This window comes from Dasypus novemcinctus, chromosome X (genome assembly GCF_030445035.2).
Source record: "Dasypus novemcinctus isolate mDasNov1 chromosome X, mDasNov1.1.hap2, whole genome shotgun sequence".
Classification (NCBI taxonomy): Eukaryota; Metazoa; Chordata; class Mammalia; order Cingulata; family Dasypodidae; genus Dasypus; species Dasypus novemcinctus.
The window spans coordinates 36,562,413-36,589,945 of record NC_080704.1 but is presented as its reverse complement, the minus strand read 5'-3'; the positions used below and the strand labels follow the sequence as shown (position 1 = coordinate 36,589,945).

General features: G+C 34.6%; 1 protein-coding gene across 3 annotated transcripts in view; it reads left to right on the top strand.

The window, feature by feature from the left end:
- DMD (dystrophin) overlaps window positions 1–27,533 on the top strand; it is a 2,676,723-nt gene that overhangs the window by 1,365,386 nt on the left and 1,283,804 nt on the right. For all 3 annotated transcript variants that reach the window (XM_058291720.2, XM_023592525.3, XM_058291721.2), the window contains 4 exons: window positions 299–421; window positions 2,432–2,569; window positions 5,273–5,425; window positions 6,275–6,457. In XM_058291720.2, coding sequence (XP_058147703.1) covers window positions 299–421; window positions 2,432–2,569; window positions 5,273–5,425; window positions 6,275–6,457 — 597 coding nt within the window. The remainder of the gene's footprint in view (window positions 1–298; window positions 422–2,431; window positions 2,570–5,272; window positions 5,426–6,274; window positions 6,458–27,533) is intronic.

Below are 27,533 nucleotides of genomic sequence, written 5' to 3'. Positions count from 1 at the left end.
CAAATTTAGAATAGTAAAAATTAACCCAATGAATATATGGGAATTGAGTTTTGTTGATACTACAGAAGGATGAATTGCATTATCTTGCTTGTATGTTCGGCTCTGATGATGTTAAATGTCCATTCATATCCTCAGGTACATTCCCAGTTGTATTTCAAAAACTTCCATAAAATATAATATGGAAACATAATGCATGTCATTAGTTTAGCAACAGGAGGTTGAGCAAATGTATTTCTTTTGGTTTATGTTTCTAATAAAAAGTAATTTTGATTTAAATTAGCACTATCTTTTTTTTTAGGCCTCCATTCCTTTGAAGGAATTGGAGCAGTTTAACTCAGATATACAAAAATTGCTTGAACCACTGGAGGCTGAAATTCAGCAGGGGGTGAATCTGAAAGAGGAAGACTTCAATAAAGATATGGTAAATTGGTTGTGATAAAAGTGTGAATGAACTAGGAGTGAAAATGAATAAATATTTGGAAAGAAATTAGATAGCTCAAGTCTCCAACTGAATACTCAGAAGACACCTTGCACATTTTGTGACTCTGATGTTTTATTACGAATGTAAAGTATTCTTGTTGACTTTATATTATGAATGCCAAATTACTACAGTATCATAAGAAAGTAGGATTTATGGATTCTAATAAATAGCTCGGCATTTTGTTTTGACCTATCCTATTTTCAAAATCAGAGGACAAAATTTAATGGGAAAAAAGAGTCAAATCAAAAATAAATGGAAATTTAATAGGAAACTTAATTATCATATAAGGCTGCTGCTTTCATGTCAGTCATGTTTTTGGTAGAATAATGTTTATTTCAGGATAGCAAAAATTACACACAATAAAAGCATTGTATATTAAAGTTTGCCACAGTTTGGTTTTGCCAACAAAGTTGAATAAATAGAACAATAGATGTCTAAAATATGCATAAAATCATGCTGCTTATTTCATGGGAGTAAAGAAATATGACCATGCGGGCTATTCCAAAACTCAGAACATTCTCCACCTATCCCAATTAAATTTCAAAATGTCTTTTACATTTCTCTCTGGCTTGAATAATTCTGCATCACACCCATTTTCACAGACTTTTTTTTTTCTCCCTCCACCCTCCTTTTCACATTTTACTTCCCCTCCCCCCTGCCATTCCACAGCCATCACCTCTATGGCATTCTTAATCTTTACATGTATCAAGCTAGAGACTGTTCAGTCAGTGCTTGAAAATGACACATATCATGCTAAATCTTCGCAGATGTATATCAATGCTAGAGACTTTTTAGGCAATGCTTGAAAACAACATCATAGGTGATATATAGATTATAGATAATAGGCATGCAAAAACAAAAGGAGAGCTATTTCCAGCAATCTTAGTTCCCACCGGTATCAATTCTAACTTTGTGGAGCAGCCTGAATCAATAATCCCTGTGTAGGGGTTTGGTGGCCTTGCCACCTCAGCTCGTGGAAAGAAAGACAAGAAGAGGCTTTCCAAGATGCTGAGGTACAACTACCTCTACTTCATGTCAAAGAAGAAAGCAAGGAGCACCAAGGTGAAAAAGAGCATTGCTTTCCTCTTGGGCTGACCATGAATCAAACCCTGCCCTATAGCCTTCACCTGGTGTGGGGCAAGAAACGAAGAGGGTTTCATGTTTGTCTTTGTCCTCAGCCCTACAAAGTGCTGAAGACTGTTTAAGGCATATTAAAATATGTAACAGTTTTCACATTCTATTAATATATAGTACATTTATGCAATTGTGTATGCTATGCATTCCATTAAACCATAAATGGGCAAATCTCAGATAAAAATCTATTTGCTCTAACAAATGAATAACTCCTTGGTTGTGTGTTGAATTAAGCATGCATTACAGATTTAATACCCCAATATTTGTCCTAAATTTGGACATTTGGGTTTAAAATGTATAACAGAGCCATTGGACAGAAATTAGCGTCCATTTAAAACAAAATATTCTCACTTAGATGTGTGTGAAAATTTTAAGATTTGTTGCCATCACACACTCAAGCATACCCTCCCATACTCCTATAGGGATTACTTGTTAAAAATAACAAGTGTCATTTACTTCTTCAAATTTTTTGAATTTTGAAAATTATACTAAAATTCACAGCAAAAAGTATACTTTCATAGCAATCCACAATTTGTCTGAAATGATGAAATAAATGCCTTATTCCCCATCTTCCTTCATATGCCCCTAAAAATGTGTTTTGTGGATCTAGACTGTAGGAAACTTATGTCTTTTAAAATAAAAAATACAGCATATTAAAGAAAACTTTATAAACACACTATCTTCTCATAACATTCCCTGAAAGTTTTAAATTGGATTTTTTGTGTGTGTTTAAATAACATGTTTTATTATCTCTGCTTACAATGTACAGCTTTTTTAAAAACCAAAATGAAGACTGTACTTGTTGTTTTTAATCAGAGTGAAGATAATGAGGGTACTGTAAAAGAATTGTTGCAAAGAGGAGACAACTTACAACAAAGAATCACAGATGAGAGAAAGCGAGAGGAAATAAAGATAAAACAGCAGCTGTTACAGACAAAACATAATGCTCTCAAGGTATTAGAGCTAAAATTATAATATACCTTGCTGTGGTGTTTTTTTCATATATAGGGTAAAATATATTGTACATAAATAAAATCTGCTTAAGAATCTTAGTGACCAGGACTATAGCTTTTTAAAATTTCTGTTTAATGTGTGTGCATTTGTTTTAGTTAACATTTTTGAGTGGTGTCTTTGATTTTCAAAGATGTGTTAGTTAAAAATTTTGCTTCAATTTTGCTTAAGCAATTTTTTCTTGGTATTTCTTTGGAATATATTGAATTTATAATGCTTATATATTTATTTTTCTACTATATTTTTTATAAGCTACGTTTAATTTGTGGGGAAAATCTGCCTAACTGCCAGAATAACCAATCTATTTTTTTTTCCAGACTTCCTGCTTCTTTTTACTTTATCTTTTTAAATTTTAGAATCAATCCAATATTTGGCACTATAACACTTGTTGAATAAGACCTGTGGTTCTATTTATTTTTCTTTAATAAATTTCACTTTGCCTTTAGAGGAGTCACTCTTTGCAACTAACTAAGCATCTAAAAATGTCTAATATCATTTATATAGGAATTATCTAAAATAATCTTAATGCCCTTGAAGAATATATAAAACAGCTTTCAAGTACCCATGTGACTCATCTGGATTTATGTAGGAAGAACAGAATAGAGTGTTTATTTTTCTACAGTAATATCTAGGAGGCTCTTGAGTTGAGACTGGACATGTGAAAAGTGTTGTGAAATAGCCTTTTTTTTTTTCATATATGCTTTGCAGTATTCACTATTTGCTTGCATGCCTGGTTTCCTCATACTGTTAATTGCCAAGCTTTCCATTGTAAATCACTCTTCTAGAGCTATGTTGCTTTGTAGGTGATCCTCCTAGTAGGTGGATAGACTCTGCTTTCTATATGCAAATAAGAGAATAAAACCTTTTTCCGTATAGTCAGACAACCAAATAAACACTGCTGAGAAGGTAATTACACAATATTGTGCCTGCAAGGAATCCACAAGGAGAGTCTAATTGGCCAGCAGGTGCTCTGAAGGTAACTGCTGATAAATACAGTAAATAGAAAAGGCCTCTTCCTCTAGGGAGTGCAAGAGCAATCCAGAATGTGCTCAGAAAATCAGAGCACTTGTGTGATTCACATCCTTCCAACAGTGACCAAACTTTCAGAAGCCATCTACCCTCATCACATGATGATGTTTGTCCTACCTCACAGCATTGTTTAATGGTTATCTGCCATACCTTTAAAGAAATTTATGTCTCTGAACTTTTTATATATCACGCATCACCTTGTGCTTAGGAAATAAAAGGAGTTTCAGATTTTATGACTACTAAACCCTTTCTCTTGGCAAAGACGAATTGTACCACGAATGAGGCATGGCTCAACTCTTATTCACATGGCTGTATCTTGGTACCTTTGAAAAAAGCAGCATTCCATCTGGCTCATCCCAGACATTTATTACCTACACAAGAATTTAAGAATTCAGCTCAAAATGTACATTGCAGTAAATTTTACATCCCCAGTTTCAAGCACAGTAGAGAATGAAATCTAGATCATTCTTGTAAATACATGCTAAAAGTGATTAATGAAAGTCAACTCTACTTGCAAACCAGTCAACACCAACAAGTTCACTAACTGTATTAACTTGCCAAGTGTCTCCAACTATAATCCTAGAAACTATTCCAAAGAAGGTCAAAACTTCCCAAAGCAATTAATATTTCAGTGGTTATTGGATATTCATTATTTTATTTTGCTCCAGTTAGACCCATACACGATACTCTAATTGCTTCTGCTCTGAAGAAATGACAGCTGTCTTCAGAACTCTTATGTTTCCATGAGTTCTCCTAAAGTGGCATTTCAATGAATTCACTCATCAGGCAAAATATTGGGTGTGCTTGTAAGGACCAAGTTGATAGATCTCTCCCATCTTCATGTATTTAGTATATCGGTCACCCTTATTTTTCTCATCTAGTTGATTGGAAACCATGCATCTTCTCTTTTCTTTTTAAAACACTTGAGATTTTTGCATCTGGAACATGTTTTGGTATAGTATGAAAAAGCTGGCCATGCTAGCCTTGAAAAAAAGCATATTTTCTCATATTTAAAATGTCTTTTCCTGTATACTCGCAGTTATATGAGCAGTGTGCACACTTGTACACAGACAGCTTGAAACAATTAATAGAATGACCAAATGACTTTTTTTCCCAAACACAAAATATTAATGGCCTTAGAAACTTTTTTACAGGGAATTCTAAAACTATGAGTGTATGTTGCTTGACTATTTAATGTTTTATCGATGAGGCTGAAGATATAAATTTTAGAATTGTTTACCTATTTGAAAATTCAGATGCAATTTCTCTAAGTTTGTGTGATATCTAGTTAATTCATTTGTATTCAGGTATTGAACTGTTTCACATGGCAATCTAATACACTTATTAATAGTCAATTAATATGACAAGATTTCTGAAAAAATTTGAATATGCCAAGGGAGAATACATTACGTTGGTTCAGGTCTCTTAGCTTCATGTACACGGGTTCTGCCACATAAGTATATAACTTAATAATTGATTTGTATATTTAGATTTTAAATATCAGCTTAGCCTACTTGTACAAGAAGATGAGGGACTAGAATTATTTTTAAATAACTACAACCAGAATTTTGCTATAATTATATATTGATATTTTAATAATATCTGCATCATGAACAGGATTTGAGGTCTCAAAGAAGAAAAAAGGCTCTAGAAATTTCTCATCAGTGGTATCAGTACAAGAGGCAGGCAGATGATCTCCTGAAATGCTTGGATGACATTGAAAAAAAATTAGCCAGCCTACCTGAACCCAGAGATGAAAGGAAAATAAAGGTAATGTTGTTTTAGAATGTCAATACTAGATTTTATTGCTACAGTTTAATTACCTTAACATAAACTGTGTGGGGCATATTGAAAATGTTGATGTTATTGTTTCCTCTATTAGTGTTCATTTTGATTTGATGTATTTCCTTGTATTGTGTTTTGTTTCAATAAATGTACTGTTATTCAAGTGACACAATGTTGAATGAATAAAATAACTTACTTTTAGACAATGTACAATGAACTGAGAATTGTCATGTGTTTTCTGGTAATATTGTTATTGACTTTGTGTATCTTTGTTCCAGATGAACAAATGACTTATCGGTATATGGACGACTTCTTTCTCATGTTAGCACATTCATTTCATCAGAACATCTTCATACATCAGTGTCAAATCTCTGTAGATTTATTTGCATATTGTCTGAAGATGTTTTTTTCTGTTTCATACGCTTTTTATTTTGCTTCAGTCTCTGTTGAATTTCTCAAAACTTTAAAAAAGGAAATAAATAACTTATTCACTTACTCTCTAAATTATATTTTATATGGATGGACCCTAATAAATAATGAGCAACCACTCCAATTGTCACTTCCTAAAACACCAGAGGAATTCAAAACCAAGAAAATACTAGATAAATTTATGTATGTTCTTAGTTAGATATCTAAAAATGAACATTCAAAGGATGACTGAAATAATATTTGGACTATTGGGTGAGGATGACACCTTCCATATCTGTAAATTTTGAAAGATCACAATAAAGTGACAACAGCCTATGAGATTTCTGAGAGAAGTATTTGCTGCTTGCAGGTTGGTTGATGTGGTTAGCTAATTGCCCTGGGCCCTGTATTGGTTTTGCTCAATAGGAAATTGATCGTGAATTGCAGAAGAAGAAAGAGGAGCTGAATGCAGTACGTAGGCAAGCTGAGGGCTTGTCTGAGGATGGGGCCGCAATGGCAGTGGAGCCAACTCAGATCCAGCTCAGCAAGCGCTGGCGGGAAATTGAGAGCAAATTTGCTCAGTTTCGAAGACTCAACTTTGCACAAATTGTGAGTTGTTACTGGCAAACCCAAGAATGTGTTTGCAACTATTACTCTCTTAACAGAGGCCTACTAACAAAAAGAAAAAGAAAAATCGGGGTACAATTTCAAACTTCTAATGAGCATTCTGAAAGTGAGTAGTGTCCCTCAGTTTGGGCTTCTCTAACACTGGTGCTTAACTTGGCAGATTTTTTAAAATAACAATAAATTAACAGCTAACAGGAAAGAGATCCATTATTAAAATGAGAAGTACATCCTTTTTTTTGCCACATCATTTTTTCATAACATTGGCAATGTGAACTTGTCAACTTATCATACATTTACTTTATTTCAGTGTCTAATCCAGAAATATGCATTGCTTTCCTGAGATCATCTCATGCTAATCTTATTTTCTTAATGTATACATTGTAAATAAAAAAATATTTTGTGAAACTTGAATTAACAACTGAAGGGTTTAAAATGCTTATTAGAAGAACTGGATGCCTAGTAAGATAGTTGATAATTGATATATTGAGCAATGCAATGTCCGAAATGTCACTTATGCAAATACTACAAGCCAAAAGGTAAAGGAACAACTGCTCTTTTAAACAGCAGGATGGGAAATTTGTGATTACCTTTTTTGAAAAGGCAATTCAAAATTGTAACCTTGGTCTTAAGTTCTTTATTTTTTGGTAGGGTATAAGCCATAGGGATTTTCTGACAGACACACTTTTTTTTCACTATTCTGAATTCTTAAAAAGTGAAGAGAAACAGGCACCATTTTGCAGTTATCCAAAGTACTACTCACAAAAACAAGATGACAAAGTCAGGAAAATAAAGGTTAATAATTAATTGTAAGGTTGAATCAAATGAAACCAGCAGATGTTCAACCATCTTTAACCAATGAAACTGGCAATTTCATTTAGTTCAAACAATAGATGAGACTTCTTGGTAATATCTTATGTGATCTTGCCTATCCCATTTAATATGAGGTACATTTTGAAATACATGTAGGACAATTAGCATTACTTTATATATAAATTTAGTCAATTCTGCTTATTAACGAAGGGAAAATATACTGCATGTGATTGTGACTTCTTTTTAAATTTGTATAAACAATAATGAGTGTGTGATTTTCTATAAAATCCAAAGCCCTAAAGTTTAATGACAGCTGAATATTCTGAACAGTTTGGAAGAAATACTATTGGAAATAATTGAGACTATATTATCTTCAAAGTCTAATTCTACCAGATTGTACATTTCAGCTTATTATCCTTCGTATTAGATGTTATGGACGTAATTTGCCATAAGTCACTCCAGTTTACACTAACAGAAAGACTGTAGGTGTAGATGCAAAATGAAGTGAAAGATTAAAGCAACTATAAAGAAAATTTATAAAGCAACTATAAAGAAAATTCCTCTTTTTCCTCAATTAAATAGATCATTTGGGGGAAACCCTTTGCTTTGAATTACTTAACTACTAACTCATTTCTCCATTCCAGCTTCCCCCGTAACTTGGTAATCCCTACATGCAGAATTAACATTTTTACAATTTATTAAGCTTAGGTTATTAATGACTTGTAGTTAAATAACGACAAGATCAAAAACCTCCAAAAATGACCCATGTAAAATGCAATTATGTAAACATAGTAGGTGCTCAACAAATATTTGTATAATGTAAAAATGATTGATGAAATAAAGTAATATGTGAACCACTGTAAAAATTTAAAAATAAATTATAGCAAAATACAGTGATTTTGCTGTAATTTAGATCATTTATTTTTCCTCATACACCATTCCTTCATTTTTTATCTGAAAGATCCAAAATTCAAAAAGTACTCTGGAGGGAAATACTTTTATGTTAACTCTTGTTTATTATGATAATAGAAGCAATAACAGCATGTGTGAAGACTACCAATTTAATATTACAATAGTATTTGGCCTTGGATTTTAATTAAAACTGTAGGATGATAAGACAGATGGATGAGTTGATTAGGATAGATTAGATTACATTAGATAATATAGACATAGAGGGACGAATTGATAGATCAATGGATTGGTCGTTCAACAGATATTGGCATACAAATAGAGCTATATACAAGATATATCTTCATACTTCACTGATTATCGATACATTTAAACACTGATTTCACCATGGGCACTGGTTCTAGTAATTGGTTGCTATTCTTTTACCATGTATTCACTTGAGATAGCCACAATTGAACAGCTTAAACTAAAGTTATACTTGGAATAACAGCTTAAACAAAAGTTATTCCTGCTGCTGCACTGTAGGAATAGCTTTAAAATTCCTTTCCTCCCCCTGCTTTCCTTTCTCTTTCTCTTATTTTTCTTTCTCTCTTTTCTCTCTAATTACAAAACTCTACACCTTATTTGAATGCCTAGGTTTGCAATTGATCTTATCATATCTTGACAGTAACAATTCAAGATAGCAGGCAGTAGTATAATGTGCTTAACAATTGAGAGCTGACTGTAAAATGTGGAATTCATTTTCCTTATTTTGGGGATGAAGACACAGAAATGAGCTAAGCAGTATAAAATTAGTGCACCTAAGGGACTATGTTTGTGCCAGAGCTATAAATGGCAGTAGTAAATCTCAGAAAAGGCCTGGAACTTGGAAAGAGCCATGAGGCAGCCCTTAGCCAAGAGTGAAAACTAAAGCAGAGTAGATGATATCTGTGAATGGTGGTCCTTTGGCCAAGCCTGGAAGCCATAAACAAAGGGAGGACAGACTGAGAGAAAGCAGTTAAAACATTCTCCAGGTATTCATGATGGGGAAGCCTCTGTTTTAATTAGAAATACAAGATATTTCTAATATAGTTCCTATTGGTTTGGAGACTTGACTGCTCAGTGAAGAACAGACAATGACTGAGCTGAACTTAAGGAATTTATTTACAGGTCGTATAATAACAATAGTGTGATCTAGTAAAAAGAGCACTCCTGGTATGAACAGCCCTGAATATGAATCCCAGTGACTCTGTCTGCTAGATGTATTTACAGGTAAACCTCTCCCAGCCTCATTTGTACAATGGGGATAAGGATGTTTGTGAGGATGAAAAATGGTAATATTTGTAAAACACCTGCTGCATTATGAATTAATCATAGTTTTCTTCTTAATGAATACAAAGTTCTACTTTCTTGTCCTGCATATAAATTAACTCTGGAAAAGAGAAATGTTTTTTTTTTTAATTTAAAATATCTTTATAAGTCATTAAGACATTAGGCTCATTAAGGCATTAGGCTCAGTAGGGAGCAGTGGTTTAAAATGTAATTAACAACAGATATCAGAAATACTTTGTTAAATGTAAATTATAAATTAGATTCTAGAATCATTGGGCAGGTAGTTTTGTCTAGAGACAAAGAATATTTGGAAGAAATTTCATGCAAAACTGATGACTCGGTCAATGAAGGCATAATTTTCCATCTTGCCAATAGAGTTCTAAATTCTTATCTACTAGAGGAAATTAAAGAAAGAGCTAAGGAAAAAATATAAAGGCTCTGAAAACCCCATAATAGAAAATTATGCATCTCTTTTAAGCGTAATTGTAGCATTTGACATTTAACCTCAGAGAGCACAAGCAAATGAACCACAAAATTATACCATGGGAAAACTGCTCAATCCTGGGCTCATGTGGAACTCCTGAGCATAATAAGATCAAGACAAAAATGACAATAAATATTTTAAAAATTCTTGTCATGAGAGATGGTAGTAGGTGGGAAAAAGAAAAGGAGAATGTACACCTGAGGAAATTGGACACAAAAGGACGTTCCAAAACGGGCATTAATATGTTTTTTTTTTTATGTTCGAAACAAAACAAATGATGAGTAGGGGCTAGTTGTTGCTTGATAGGTATAGATTGTTTATAAATAAAAAAATAAACTTCCAAAAATGATGGAATGGAATTCTTACAATAAGAAGAGGCCATTTTGAAAAATGAAAAGGACCTTTTGAAAGATAAAAAGTCTAGCAAAAGGAAAATATAATCATTGAAATAAAAACTCAACTGGGAAGCTGATGTTGCTCAAGTGATAGAGCTTCTGCCTACCATATGGGAGGACCTGGGTTCTATCCATGGGGCCGCCTGATAAAAAAGAAGAGAAAGCATATCTGTGCGGCAAGCCAGTGCCTGTGTGAGTGCCCAAGTGGTGAGCCAGTGCCTCGCACAAGTGAGTCACACATCAAGATGATGATGCATCAAAAGAGAGACAAGGGGAGAGTCAAGGTGAAGTGCACCAGAAATCAGGAACTGAGGTGGTACAATTGACAGGGACCCTCTCTCTCCATCAGAGGTCTCCAGGATCGAATCCCAGTGAATCCCAGAGAAGAGAACATGAGAAGAGAATACAACACAGACAGCAAAAACAGCAGGGCGGGAGGAAGGGAGGGGAGAAACAAATAAATAAATCTTTAAAAACAAACAAAAAAATTCAATCAATTTTTCAGGTAGGCGAATCATTGCAACAGAAAAGGTAATATATTAATTGAAAGATTCTGAGGAAAATTCTTGCTTTGCTGAGAATCCTAGAGGATTTACAGAATAGAATAAGATGTTGAATCTTATGCCTAAGAAGAGTTCCAGTTTGAGAAACTGAGGAGAATGGGGAAGAGGCAATATTTTTTATAAATGTTTGACATTTTAGAGAATTGAATAAATATCAATTGACATGAGTCCTCAGAATAAACAAACCTCAACCAGTATGGAAAAATAAAAACAAGTCTATGTGTATATAGCTCAGAACAAAAATCAGAACATCCATGCCCTAGAGGGTATTATAAAAGCTACAGGAGACAAAACACAGAATAACTACAGGATGACAAAATGACAGCAGGCTTTTCTATCGACAAAAGATGTTAGAAAACAACGGAATTATATCTTTAGAGTTCTAGGCAAATTTTCAAATGACAGCTGTACTATCTTTCAAGAATGAAGGCAATATATTTTCAGACATCCAAAATATTTTTAGACAAACAAAACGAAGAGAATTTATTACCTATGGATTCTTCCTGAAAGAACTACAAAATTATATACCTGCGTAAAAAGGAAAATCAAGCCAGAAGGAAGTGCTAGCTACATAAAGCAATGAAGTTTAAAAATATAATCTCGTAATTAACTACTCAATTGTTGTAAGTGCTTCAAAGGAAAATGCAGTGTGCTATCTATAGGAATGTAGAAATGATTGTAGAAGTGGTTTGACCTCCAAATAAAGGAGGATGGAACAAATACAAGACCAGCTTTAGCTGGGATAGCAAATGGAAAGCTTGTGCTTAATGTGTGCAATACTAATATTGGTGGTTTATAATGTTTCTAGAGAGGTAAAAATGTAGGGAATTTTTGGAGTAGGCATACATACATGACCTGTCTCAGGAAGAGGAGCAAAAAAATACAAACATCTTAGTGGAAGGAGAACCAGAAATGCCCCTTTTCTAAATACAACTCAACTTTCCTGGATACTCAAGGCAAGAATAATTGATTTTCTCCCTTACATAAATTGGTTCCTACTAAACTCTCCAGGTGTTTGTAAATTATACTCTTCCACTGAAGCCAAAAGCCTAGACATCATCCATGATTTCCTCTTTTCTGTTACATTACCCGTGTAATTTATTTAAAAATGCTCTTGGATCTACCTACAAAATCTTTCATTAGTCCACTCTTCATTATCTGCTACTGTAACTGTAGTCGGCAGCAGCATCTCTCATCTGGGTTACTTCTACAGCCTTCTCTTCCCTGTTCCCAGTCTTTTCTCATCTATACTATATTCTCACTGGTGAAGCCAGATAGCTCCTTCTGAAGCTTAAATAAAATTATAGCAAGCTCCTGCTGACCATTACCCTGTGAATGAAATCCTACGAGTCCCTATATGAACAAGCCCCTGCCCATCACTGCAATTCCTCCCACATTATCTCCCTTTTTTGCTGTTCGCCTGCATGGAGCCATAGATGTTTCCCCTCTATCCATAAACATATCAACCTCATATCCACCTGAGCGCCTTTGCACATATTGGTTCTTCTTGAAATATTCTTTACTTAGATTTTTACACAGCTACTGTAACTTACATAGCCATCCTTCCATTAAGGAAAAACAAGTATTTAGTTGAACGTTGATATATAACCTGGGGAGGCAATATTTGCTAGATATTCTTATAAACATTTTTATATTCCTCATAATTATTCATGCACAGTAGAAAGTTAAGATTGATTGTTCAGAATATCAGATTTTATTACTGTTACTTCCGGAAGTGGGTGTTCTTAGGAAAGGCAAAGTTCATGAAACTTAGCACAGACATGGGAAAGATGAATGAAAAGAGTTAAAATAATATATTGCAAAGGGTAGCTTTTACCACATCAGAGTAAATTGAAATAAGACATTTTAACAACATTAAAAGTACACATTTTCCATAGTATACAGGTTCCTTAAACATTGTTGGAAAATGTTGTTAGTAGATTCACCTTAAGTGTCACAAGAAATGTGTTGTTGAAATTAATCCTTAATGAACCATTTTGTAAAATGAGAACACTTTTATAGTTTAGACATCCCTCCACTAACACTTTCAAATTGTTTGAATTTTATTTCACATCTGCAAAGAGTTTCACTTACATCTAATTTGATCCCAGCGATAATCTTGTCATAAAAGTGTTATTTTTATGCCATTTTAAACTAGGGAAATGAAGTGATTTGTCCAAGGACACATTTCAGAAATGGAAGATACCAAATCTGACTCTCATTCTTCCCAAAATATGGGGAGTTATTCACAAGAAAGAAAAATGACTCAGTGTTCAGATAAGCTTGTCAAACACAGGGTTAAGCAAAGTTTCCTTACTCTAGAACTTCTTATATCATTTGATATGTTAATGTTATTATGAACCTTTACAAAGGGAATAGACATTGCAGAATTTCACATCTAGATGGTTGTGGTGGAAAGGGGAACTTTCATTTCAGATTGATTATAGGATTCCTGTTGGAGTTGTGGTGAAGCAGTAGAACTCATCAGAAAACATTTTGGGAAAAGCATCATTTTACCATTATACTTCTGTTGCTTGGAATTTTCTTAAAATGAAGCAGAGATGTACTAAAAAAAATAATGGCAGAACTGCCTGCCACGCCCTTATGCAAAAATAATGTTGAAACCCAGATTTGATACTCCTATTATTCAAATTTATGTATATTTTCTCCTATCACATGATGGTAATGAACTCATTTTGAGAATAAACTAAGGGGAAGTATTTTCTTTGCATAATTGCCATATCAGATTCTTTTCTTTGCCTTGAAATAACAAAGATTGTCAGCTTCCAATTCAAAATCCTTGAGGAATTGGGGCACATAAATGATTTCCTTATTAAGAGATAGAATGTTCTTTAGTAATTGGAGTTGTGAATATAAAAGGCTAATAATGGTTGCTAAGGGAAATGTTGAACCAGGAAGTAGCTGCTTACAGAATTTTCCTCCTCTCTGCTTCAATTTTGTAATTAACATATCACAAGAGTTAAGAAAGAAATCTGATAAGTCAGGATTCTGTTTTTTCTAGATCATCAGAGTGGTTTAAAGCCGTTTCTATAGTATTTTTTTTCCTAGTATTTACTTATATCATAGAATAAGTTTTATTTTTGTTTAGTAAAGAGACATATGTTCAGCTAGGATCAACTTCCAGCAACATGACAAAATGCACTGATTCCCCTACCCCTCAGGACAAGATGCCATGATTCCCCTACTCCTCATTTCAAATACATGAAATTTATGAATAGAATATAATTTTAGGAAAGTTTTAAATACATACTTGAGTTCAAAGTACATGAAAGAACACTGCCTCTCCCTCTCCCAAGGGCCATAAATCAGCACATTATCTCACGTGGTAAATGGACCTGAAATGAGGGTCTAGCAGGTAGGGTAGGGTTTTAAAGATCATTTAGGACAAAAGATGTGCCTTAGGCAACATGTAGCACAGAGATGAAAATGAAACTCTTGCCTAAACTTAAAACCTCCAGAGGCTGCCCTCTACACAGAATGGGGTAATACAGGTACACCTCTTGTTTTTGCATGTTGCTTTATTAGACTGCAGAGACTATATTTTTTAAAAATTGACACCTTATGGCAATCCTGCATTGAGCAAGTCTAGCACCATTTTTCCAACAGCATGTGTTCACTCATGTCTCTGAGTTACATTTTGGTAATTCTCTCAATATTTCTAATTTTTCCATTATTATTATATCTGTTATGGAAATCTCTGATCAGTGATCTTTGATGTTACTATTGTGATTGTTTTGAGTGCCACAAACCATGCCCACATAAGATGGAAAACTTAATTGATAAGTGTGTGTGTTCTGAGTGCTCCATCAACTGGCTGTTTCCCCTGTGTCTGCCCCTCTACTCAGGCCTCCCTCTTCCCTGAAACACAACAATATTGAAATTAGTCCAGTTAATAACCCTGAAACAGCCTATAAGTGTTCAAGTGAAAGTAAGTGTCACATACCTCTTACTTTAAATCAAAAGCTAGAAATGATTAAGCTTAGTGGGGACTGCATGTCAAAAACTGAGATAGGCCAAAAGCTAGGCCTCTTGCACCAAACAGGTAGCCAAGTTGTTAATGCAAAGGAAAAGTTTTTGAAGGAAACTAAAAGTGCTACTCCAGCAAACAAACCAACAATAAGAAAGCAAAAAATCCTTATTACTGATAATGGAGAAAATTTTAGTGGTCTGGATAGATCAAACCAGCCACAACATTCCCTTAAACAAAAGCCTAATCCAGAGCAAGGCCCTAACTCTCTTCAATTCTGTGAAGGCTGAGAGAGGTGAGGAAGCATCAGAAGAAGCTAGCAGAGGTTGATTTATGAGGATTAAGGAAAGAAGCTGTCTTCAAAATGTAAAAGTTCAAGGTGAAGCAACAAGTGGTGGTGTAGAAGCTGCAGCAACTTATCCAGACAATCTAACTGATGGATGACAGTGGCTACACTAAACAGATTTTCATTGTAGATGACACAGTCTGCTATTAGAAGAAGCTTCCATCTAGGACTTTCATAGCTAGAGAGGAGAAGTCAGTGTTTTCCTTCAAAGCATCAAAGGATGGGATTACTCTGTTGTTAAGGGTTAATGAAACTGGTGACTTTAACCTGAAGCCAATGTCCATTTACCATTTCAAAAATCCTAGGGCCCTTAAGTATTATGCCAAATCTACTCTGCTTCTGCTCTACTAATGGAACAAGAAAGCCTGGATGATAGCACATCTGTTTACAACATGGTTTGCTGAATATTTTAAGCCCTCTGTTGAGAACTGCTCAGAAAAAAGGATTCCTTTCAAAATATGACTGCCCATTGCCAGTGCACCTTGTCAACCAAGCGCTCTAATGGAGAAGTACAAGATTCATGTTGTTTTCATGACTACTAACACAACTTCCATTGTGCAGCCCATGGATCAAGGAGTCATTTCAACTTTCATGTCTTATTATTTAAGAAATAATAAGGCTATACCTGCCATAGATAATGATTCCTCTGATAGATCTGGGAAAAGTCTATTTAAAACCTTCTGGAAAGGATTCACAATTACAGATGTCCTTAAGAACATTTGTGACTCAAGGGAAGAGGTAAAAATATAAACATTAACAGGAGTTTGGAGGAAGTTGATTCCATCCCTCATTTTGAGGGACTTTAAGGGGTTCAAGAATTCAGTGGAGGAATTACTGCAGATGTTGTGGAAATAAGAAGAGGACTAGAGTTAGAAGAGGAGCCTGAGGATATGACTGAATTGCTGCAATCTCGTGATAAAACTTTAAGGGATGAGGAGTTGTTTTTTATGACCGAACAAAGAAAGTGGTTTCTTGAGTTGGAATCTACTGGTGAAGATACTGTCGACATTGCTGAAATGACAACAAAGCATTTAGAATACTACATACACTTAGTTGATAAATCAGAGACAGGGTTTGAGAGGACTGACTCCAATTTTGGAAGAAGTACTACTGTGGGTAAAATGCTACCAAACAGCATCACAAGGTACAGAGAAGTCTTTTGTAAAAGAAATAGTCGATTGAATGTGACAAACTTCATTTAAGAAATTGAACCAGCCCCCTGATCTTTCAGCAGCCGTCAATATTGAGACCAGACCCTCCACCAGCATAAAAGATTACAACTTGCTAAAGGCTCAGGCTATGGTTAGCACTTTTCAGCAATAAAGTATATTGCAAATATGGTATGTGCATTGTTGTTTTGGACACAATGCTATTGTACACCTGATAATTTACATTATAGTGTAAACGTAACTTTTAAGTGCACTTGGAGACACAAAAAAAATATTGTGGCTTGCTTTAATGCAATATTTGCTTTATTGCAGTGGTCTGGAACTGAATTCGCGATATCTCCAAGTTATGCTTCCCATAATTCCTACACACAAACCTAGTAACATGGCAAGAGTATCATTCACTTGCCAGGAATCATGACTATAGAATACAAATCTTCCATAAAAATTAAAACAGAGTGTCTAACCACAAGGGGTCCAGACTACTGACTTGAGAAATTAATATGACACTAGTCCCAGATTAGTAAAATTCTTGGAGACCTCCCCAAGAATGATAAAACAAATCACTCTTTTGGGAGACTCCCACAGACACACAAAGATTGGCTCACAGTAAGGTATTACAGTCTGCATGAATAAAAAATGCATTGTGACTTAGAGGTATATGAGCAAGAGAATTAGTACCTCAATAATCTTAAAATAATAGCAGCAATTGAATACTTTAAGGTAAATATGTTGAAAATAAAGAGATAAAGGAATAAAAAGAAACCTTTTTTTATAAAATCACTTTGAAGATTATGGATGGATTTCAAAATGACTGGAATAGAATCTGTAGAAATGAAAATTGAATAATTGAAATAAAAACTAAGCAAATACATTAAGCACCTAAACAAATCTGAAGAGAAAATCTGAAGCTCATTTTGAGAAAATTTTCAGAATATGTATAAATAAGAAAATTTATATAAAAGACTGAAAGGATAGACTGAGAAGCTTGATGTCTAATCATAATTACAAAATATGAAGAAAGAATGTGTGTGAGATAATATTTTGAGTTATAATGGCTAAAAATTTCCCTGACTGAAGGAAGACATGAGCTCACAGATTAAAGAAATGCATTGGTATTCCAATCAAGATGAATTAAAATGAATCTGTTAAGACATAGAGACTATATAAATGTCTAATAAAAGAAATAGCATGTACATATGCCACCCAGAGTGGCTAATTTATATTTCTGATGATCAATTAATCAATAAAAATACTCCAAATGCTATTGCAATACCACTGTAAAATCAAGACTAGGGCACTTTTTATAAAGTGGATTCCACCCATGCTAGAAATGCTCTGATATTTGTAACATATTTACACTTGGAGTAAGAATAGTAATTTTGTTATAATTACAAATTTGAAGGATAATATTCACAAGAGTTGGTGGCCAAAGTTCACAAAATCAAAATTTAAGTTCTTCTGAATTAGTATTTTCCCATGTAGCTGACAGATGGAAATACAAATACATTTTAGTTTTATACCTCTTTAATCTGTTCTTCAAATAATTCTCAAAAAGTTCCAAGAACATGTTTATAATTAAGAATTACAGTTCACATGAGAAAGCAAGCAGCAGAACCAGACTGTCCATGACTGCAAATTATGACTTTATCAGATATAGAAAATAAAAATATGTTTAATATTTTTAAAGAAGTAAAAGAGGCTGTCAGAAGTACAAATTAGGAAGAAGATACAATAAGAAAATAATGACTAAGAAGATTTAGAAAAAAATCAAATAGAACCTTTAGAAATGACAAATGTAATAACTGAAATTAATAATTCAGTAGACTAGTTAAACATTAGTTTAGACACAGCTAAAAAGAGAGTTAGAAAACTGCAAGATATATTTAAAATCACTAAAATTCATACAGATGGACCATAAAGTAGGAAATATGAAAGGATCAGAGAGATATGTATTGAGAATGTAAAATATAGGAGAGATGTAAGAATGGAGAAGAGACACTATTCAAAATGATAATTCCTTAAGATTTTCCAAACTTGATAAAAGACATAATATTAGGATTGGGAAATGTAGCAAATCTCATTCAGGAAAAATAAAAGAAATACACTTCTAGACCATAATAGTGAAACTGATGAAGTACAAAAAAAAGAGAGGGGCTTTTAAATGCAGCTGAAGAGAATAGACTTACAAAATAATTACAAGTAAAATGTAGCTGCCTTTTTTTTCTTGGGCTAGTCTATTTTATTTTTTTATTTCTTATTTTTGTCTTTTTTAAAAATGTTATATTAAAAAAATATGAGGTCCCCATATACTCTCCACTCCCTTCCTCCCACTCCTCCTCCCATGACAACAACCTCCTCCATCATCATGAGACATTCATTGCACTTGGTGAATACATCTCTGAGCACCGCTGCACCTCATGGTCAATGGTCCACACCATAGCCCACACTCTCCCACAGTCCACCCAGTGGGCCATGGGAGGACATACAATGCCTGGTAACTGTCCCTGCAGCACCACCCAGGACAACTCCAACCCCCAAAAATGCCCCCACATCACATCTCTTCCTCCCACTCCCTACCCCCAGCAGCCACCATGGCCACTTTCTCCACACCAATACCACATTTTCTTCAATTACTAATCACAATAGTTCATGAATAGATATCAGTAAGTCCACTAATGATAAAAACCAGGACCTGTTGGAATACTACTTTCACAAACAATGAAAGGAAAATCACCTTTCAACCTAGAATTGTTTACTCACAGTAACTGTCTTTTAATAATAACATTAGAATAAAGATCTTTCCAAAAAAGCAAAAGCTATGAGAGCATTTACTAGCAGGAGATTTTCACTGAATAGCCTAGGGGGTGATTTTTTGTATTACAACTCTTTTTATTGGAGAAATTTTAGGTTTTTACAGAAAACTCATGCAGAAAATATAGAGTTGCCATATACCCCCCCATTATTAAAACCTTGCATTAATTGCTATATTTGTTGTAATTGGTGAAATAATATATTATTATATTTTACTACTAACTATAGCCTGTGGTTTACATTAAGGTTTCCTGTTTGTGTTGTAGAATATTATTTTTTTTAAAGATTTATTTATCTATTTCTCTCCCATTCTCCCCTCCCCACTCCAGTTGTCTGTTCTCTGTGTCTTTTTGCTGCGTGTTCTTTGTCCACTTCTGTTGTTGTCAGTGGCACTGGAATCTGTGTCTCTTTTTGTTGCATCATCTTGTTGTGTCACCTCTCCGTGTGTGCGGCGCCATTCTTGGGCAGGCTGAACTTTCTTTCGTGCTGGACGGCTCTCCTTATGGGGCGCATTCCTTGTGCATGGGGCTCCCCTACGTGGGGTACACCCCTGCGTGGCAGGGCACTCCTTGCACGTTAGCACTGTGCATGGGCCAGCTCCACACGAGTCAAGGAGGAGGCCTGGGGTTTGAACTGAGGACCTCCCTTGTGGTAGATGGACACCCTAACCACTGGGCCAAGTCTGCTTCCCAAGAATATTATTTTTAAAATTTTTATTCTAATAACATATATACAACCCAAAATTTACCACATTCAAATATGTAATTCAGTACGATAATTACATTCATGATGTGCTACCATCACCACTATCCAACACCAAAACTTTTCCATCATCCCAAATAGAAACCCTGTAAAATGTAAGTATTAACTCCCCATCCTCTATCCCCGCCCTGGGCCTGGTACCTATACTCCAGTTTCTGACTCTATGAATTTGATTACTCTAATTGTTCATATCAGTAAGCTTATGCAATATTCATCTTTTTGTGACTGGCTTATTTCACTCAACATGATGTCTTCAAGATTCATACACATTGTCGCATGTATCAGAATTTCATTCCTTGGTAAGGCCGAATAATATTCCATTGTATTATATACCATGTTTTGTTTATCCTTTCATTGTTCCATGAACTCTTGGGTTCTGTCCATTTTGGGGCTATTGTGAATAATGCTGGAATGAGCATCGGTGTACAAATATCTGTTCGAGTTTCTGCTTTGAATTCTTTGGGGTACATACCTAGAAGTGGGATATGGTAGGTCTGAACTTAACATTCTGAGGGACCACCAAACTGTCTTCCACAGAAGCTGCACCATTTTACATTCCCACCAACAATGGGTGTATTTTATTATTTCTCTTCATCCACTCCAACACTTGTAATTTTTCTTTTTTAAAATAGTGTCATTCCAGTGTGTGTGAAATGGAGTCTCATTGTGGTTTTGATTTGCATTTCTCTAATGACTAACGATGTTGAGTATCTTTTCATGTGCTTTTTGGCCATTTCTTCTTTGAAGAAATGACTGTCCAAGTCCTTTGCTCTTTTAAAATTAGGTTCTTTTTCTTTTTGTTGCTGAGCAGTATGATTTCTTTTTTTTTCTAATAATATACTTTACCTTTAGAGAAGTTTTAGATTACAGAAAAGTTACATCAAAAGTATAGGGGAGGGGAGTGGGTTTAGTTCAGTGCCTGAGCACTTGTTTCCCATGTATGAGGTCCAGGTTCAATCCCCCAGTACCTTCATAAAAAAAAAAGAAAGATAGGGGATTTCCATATACCCCACCCCCACCACCTCCACACAGAGTTTCCCTTATTTTTAACATCTTACATTGGTGTGGTACTTTTGTTAAAATTGATGAATCTGTGTTGAAGCACTGGTGCTAACCAAGATCTATAGTTTACATGATGGTTTACACTTTGCATGTACAGTTTCATAGGCTTTGACAAATTAAGAATGTCAGGTATCCATCATTTTGCTGTATCGTGCAAAACAATTCCAGTGCTCTAAAAATGCCATCTTCCACCTATTCACCCTTCCCCTCCCCTTTAAACCCCCGGTAACCACTATCTTTATATTGGTGTTACAAGTTCTTCCGTTACCACACTATATTAACTACAATAACAATAAATCTACTTTGGTCTGTGGTTACACTCCACTCTTATGATTGGTTATTCCTCAGTCTTGAGAAATATGATTTCTTTATATATTCTGGACGTTAAATCCTTATCAGATATGTGGTTTACAAATGTTTTCTTCCATTCAATTGGTTGTCTTTTTTTATTTTCATGATAAAGTCCTTTGATGCCCAAAAGTTATTTTTCTTTTTAATTTTGATGCTTCCCCATTGATCTCTTTTTCCTTTTGTTGCCCATGCTTTTGACATACAGTCTAAGAAATCATTGCCTGACAAAAGGTCCTGACAATGCTTCCTTATGTTTTCTTCTAGATTTTAGAAGAAATTTTAGAGTGCTGGTTCTTATATTTAGGGGTTTGATCCGATTTGAATTGTTTTTGTATGTGGTATGATGTAGGGGTCCATCTTATTCTTTTGCATACGTAGAACCAGTTTTCTCAACACCATTTGTTGAAGAGACTACTCTTTACCAATTGAGTGGATTTGGTACCCTTGTCAAAAATCAATTGGCCATAAACCTAAGGTCCATTGGTCTATAGATCTGTCCTTATGGGCAATCATGCTGTTTTGATTATTGTGGTTTTGTAATAGTTTTAAGACTGGGAAGTCCTCTAACTTATCCTACTTTTCAAGATGGCTTTGGATATTTGAGTTTCCTTGCTCTTCCATATAAGCAAGCCTCTGTTAGCATCTGAAGCTGTGAGCCAATAAATTCCAGTTGTTTAAGCCCAACCATTATGTGCCATTTATCATAGCAACCAGGCAAACAGAGACAAAAGGTTTAATTTTAAGATGCAAGGAAAACTGATGAACAAAGAAATACGTGAGTAAATATGAAAAACTAAATATATTTACTATATAAAATATTGTCTAATATATGATTAATAAACAGAGTAGAACTAAAATACTGGATATCAATACATGTAAGTTGAGGGGGAGGTTGATTGGAGTACATCACCTAGCTTGCCTTCTCTCTCTCAGGATGTTCCTTCTCAGTCACCATTGTTGGTATCTCCTTCTTTACTCTAATGCTGAAATGCCTGAGATGTCAGTCCTTATACATCTTCTGTTATCTGTCTATATTCACTGACTTGGTCTTCTTATCCAGATTCATGACTTTAATACCAGCTATGTGCTGATTACACTACATTTTTATTACTAAACCAATCTTCTCCTCTGAACTACAGCAACAACATTGTCCTTTCACATTTTCAGGTAAAAATCTATAAATAATTCTTTTTTTTTTTTTTGTAATTTTATTTATTTTTTTATTGACTTTGTAATAATATTACATTAAAAATATATATATAAGTGAGGTCCCATTCAACCCCACCCCCCCACCCCCCTTCTCCCCCCCCAACAATACTCGTTCCCATCATCATGACACATCCATTGGATTTGGTAAGTACATCTTTGGGCACCTCTGCACCTCATAGACAATGGTCCACATCATGGCCCATACTCTCCTCCATTCCATCCAGTGGGCCCTGTGAGGATTTACAATGTCCGGTGATTACCTCTGAGGCACCATCCAGGGCAGCTCCATGTCCCAAAGACGCCTCCACCTCTCATCTCTTCCTGCCTTTCCCCATACCCATCGTCCACCATGTCCACTTTTCCCAATCCAATGCCACCTCTTCTATGTGGACATTGGATTGGTTGTGTCCATTGCACCTCTATGTCAAGAGGAGGCTCAGATTCCACATGGATGCTGGATGCAATCCTCCCATTTTCAGTTGTAATAACTCTAGGCTCCATGGTGTGGTGGTTGTCCTTCTTCAACTCCATCTTAGCTGAGTGTGGTAAGTCCAATAAATCAGATTGTAGGTGCTGGAGTCTGTTGAGGCTCAGGACCTGGCTATCACATTGTCAGTCCAGAGATTCAAATCCCCTAAATATATCTTAAACCCCAACATTAACTGCACCTCCAGCACATTAGCATGAAAGTCTTATGAAGGGAGATCCCATCTGAGTCCAGATTCATCACACATAAACACCATTTCCAAAGAGGGGCCATCTGCCCTGGTAGTTAACCCCATCGGCCATGACCATAACTCTCATGGGTCTCTTTAGCCTTCAAAGGAACCAATATCTGGGGGTTGTATCTGCTTTATCTGTCTCTCTGACTCTGCTCAGTTGTGCATGAGGGCAATCCTTCTGCCAGCCTCCAGACTCTTTTTTAGAAACTCTTAGCCATATAAACTCATTTCTCCTTTCCATTTCCCCCTTACTTTAGGTCAAACAGCATTTTAAAGTCATGTTATTTTATGTAGACATGGATATTCTGCTGATCCGCATTGAACCTTCCGTATAAGGTCCTTTTCCAGTTGCATCATCAGTTGGTAGTTGATAGTGGTCCCTCGTTGCCAGGGAGGCTCATCCCCGGGTGTCATGTCCCACGCTGGAGGGAAGGCATTGCATTTACATGCTGAGTTTGGCTTCGAGACTGGCCACATATAAATAATTCTTGATATCTGTCTGTCTTTTATATCCTAGTCTGTGGACAAGTCCAGTCTTCTTTGGTTTTAAAATATATCCAGCATCTGGCCTTCTCATTATATCCACTGCCATCATCCTGGTCCAGACAGTTATCGTCTCTCTCCTGAATTATTGCAAGTCTCTTAATTCATCTCTCTACTTCTATTTTTGTTTTCTTTACCTATTTTCAACATGAAAAACTGATGCATTGTTTGAAAATATAAATTAGGTGTGCTATTATCTTTTCCAAACTTTTGATCGGATTCCCATCTCTTTGAAAGTGAAATCCCAAATCCTTATGTGAATTTCAAGGTATGTATGACCTGTCCATCTCTGATCTTGTCTCTTAAAGTTTTACCACTTGTTTACTCTGCTTCTTCTACTTTGACCTCTCACTGTTGCTTGAACATGTCCATTGTCCTCAACACTATCTTTGCCCTATGTGTTCCCTATATAAATCACTCTTCCCCAAATATCCACATGGCCCTCTCCTTCTCTGCCTTCAGATCTTTACTCAAAATTGTTCTCAGTGAATGCCCCACACTCACACACTTCAATAACACCTTCCCTTTTTATTTTTCTCCATAAAATATACAACTATGAAAGTCCTAAGTATTTCACTTCTTTGTTATCTCTCTGCCCCCTAGATTGAAAGCTTGAAGAGCAAAGAAATTTTCACTTGTGGCTTTGTCTATTGCTATGTAAGAATGAACCAATGACAAATGAACTCATTTTAAGATCATCTTATTGCTCAGTGGGAGACCTTGAAAAATTCATTTTATATGTTCATAATTTTAGATTATCCATTAACATGAGAGAAATGGAGTATAAAATTTCTAAACTAGTAGATGGAAAAATAAAAATCTTGAAATAAAATAAATAATCCAAACAGGAAACTGAGGTTTAACAACATTAATTAAAATGGCCAAGGGGAGTAAGTAACTTAATTAACACAGAACTTTCACTTTTCTGAATCTCTCCAGTCCAGATCCATTATTCACATGTGAAAGAGGTGGCAATTATAATTTAATATTCTTGAAAGTTAAAAAAATTCACGATTTATAAATAAAACTTATACAATATTTTACTTCCAGCAATATTACTTCAAATTTCTGGCTCTAAGATAGCACAACAAATTAGAAACATTGGAATAAATGTATTTAAATATATTTATTCTTTCTATTATCATCCACAATTATTCTATAGTTAGGATATGTCTACTTCTATGTAATTTTTTAAGTTGTTCCTCTTCTAAATTAAAATTCAGTTTGTTGTAAAATGTGTATAGAGACATAAGAAAATACTTCCTTTCTTAATATAATGTAGAAATTTAATGCAGTCTTCCAGAAACATTATTGATGGTAAAGATACTAATAATTATATATAGGCTTTATACTTATAGGATACAAATATAAATTAAATCTGGTGCATCATTGATACATGATGTTTTATTATTACATTATTTTACTGGTAAGTTAGAATAAATATATACTATTTTTGGCATCAGATGAAGTAAATTGCTTATAGAAAATTAATATTCTTCTCCTTGGAATGCAAAACCTTGAAAAATTAATCCATTTGATAGAACTATTTTGAAACAATGTGTTATTTCTCATTGTGAACAAGGCAATTAAGCAAATCTTTTCTTAATGCAAAGTGTATGATTATGAACATCAGTTATTCTATTGTGTGATAATACAGTGACTTTGTCTTGGGTTAGTGAAATGTCCAAGACTAGGCCTTTACAAAGGGCATTTATAATCCTTATAACAATCTTACAAGACAGACATCATTATCCTTAAGTTTAAAAAAAACAAAAATTTGTCAATCATCTTGCCCAAGTTCCCATAAAACTAAAGCAAAGTATTCCAACATCAGGGCAGTTTTTTAGCTATTAAATTGAAGAGTTTTGGTGTTTTTTTAATGATGTCATGTTGGTGGTTAGGTGAATGGTGGTATTGTTTTATTTATTGGATTTTGTTCACTTTTAATGGGGACTTTCCAATAAAGTTGAGAATATAGTGAAATTGAAATCCCATATGCTTACTGAAAATGTATAAAGAAACTCAATTTTTATTTTGGATACACTGAGTTGGTATGTCTTTCATTCAGTAAACATTCATCTAGTGCTGTCTCTGTGCTAGCCAAAACAAAACATAAAATAGCATTGGCATATCCATAGCATTCTTACAAAAGACGTGATATTTGAGAAATATAATTCAGAAAATTAGAGGTAAAAAGTAGAAGAATTTATATACAGCAACTTGACCTCTGTTTGCAACACAACAATAAAGAGTGTAATTTTATCCTATCTAAATTTGCTTTTAAAATATGGAACACCAGCTGTAAGGGAGCTCAGATGGTTTCTGCAGTGGGTTTGGAAATACCCTTATGAGCATGCCCGGAACAACTGGTTAAAAATAATTAAATCACTCCCACCATCTGTGAATCATTCTGATTCTTCAGTGATTACTTAAGACTCTCATTGTATGGAACATATTCTAAGAACAGATGAATAAAATTAATTCAAGTATAAAGCTTTCCTGACTTTGGTTTTCATGAAATAAAAGGGATTGCAACATTTTCAAGTTTTCTAAATTATCTAATATATCTTCGGCCCTCCCTTATGGGCCAATGGCTTTTGAAAACTTAAAAATGTTATTATTTATTTATTTATTTTATTTAGAAAAGTTGTAGGTTTGCAGAAAGATCATGCAGAAAACACAGTCCCTTATAACTGCCCCCACATTTACTATTTTGAAGTGGGTTTTCCCCTTACTTCCATGAATTGAAACCAATTGCTCTAAGACTTATCTGTGACAGTCTTGAAAGCAATCACTGTATGCATATGAATATAGCATTTTCTACTTGCAGTTGAATGGCTAATGTTTCCCTGAAGGTTATTACAATGAGGTTAATAACAAAAAGCAAAAAATGGTTTCTGGAGTGGGAGATTACTTGAACAAAATCTGGATTTAAGTAGATGTCACATAATAGTCCCCTAAAAAAAGATTTCCATTGAAATACAGGTGAAAATGATTGTTTTTTTCTCTTGATGTGCTGATGAGTAAACATTTGTTATGAAGAAAGGGAACACATGAATCTATATGGAATAAAAGAAGTGTGACAAACACATGTAGCCAAGTACTGAAAAACTTAACAAATGAGAGGCTAGAGCATAGTCTGCTCCCCACATTCCTAGAACCCAGGTTCAGGACCGTGTTTGATGCTATTAATAGATCTTATTTGCTGAGACATGGCCCTCTATTTTTCAGTGCTGTCTGGTCAACACTAATTATTATTCAAGCTAATCACATTGTTATTTAAAGTTCTTCAATGCAAAACAACATATAATTAGGCATAAATACCAAGGAAGTAGAGATTTAGTTTTCCAATTTTATTTCAGAAGATGCCATACAAGGTAGTAGTCAAACGTGAGTTTATTTTTAATGCCTCTTTATTGTTCTTAACTGTTCAATTGATTTTCTAACTATATCCATAATCCATAATTATTATACTTATGAGGCACCAATATGACTATAAGACAGCCGGGAGCATCCCAATTGAAGGTAATAAAGACCAAGGAAGCCACATGTAGAAGAAGAAGTAGAAAGAACAGCTAATAGAGGAGAATTTAAGATCATTTTCCTTTTAAGAGAAAAGGTGT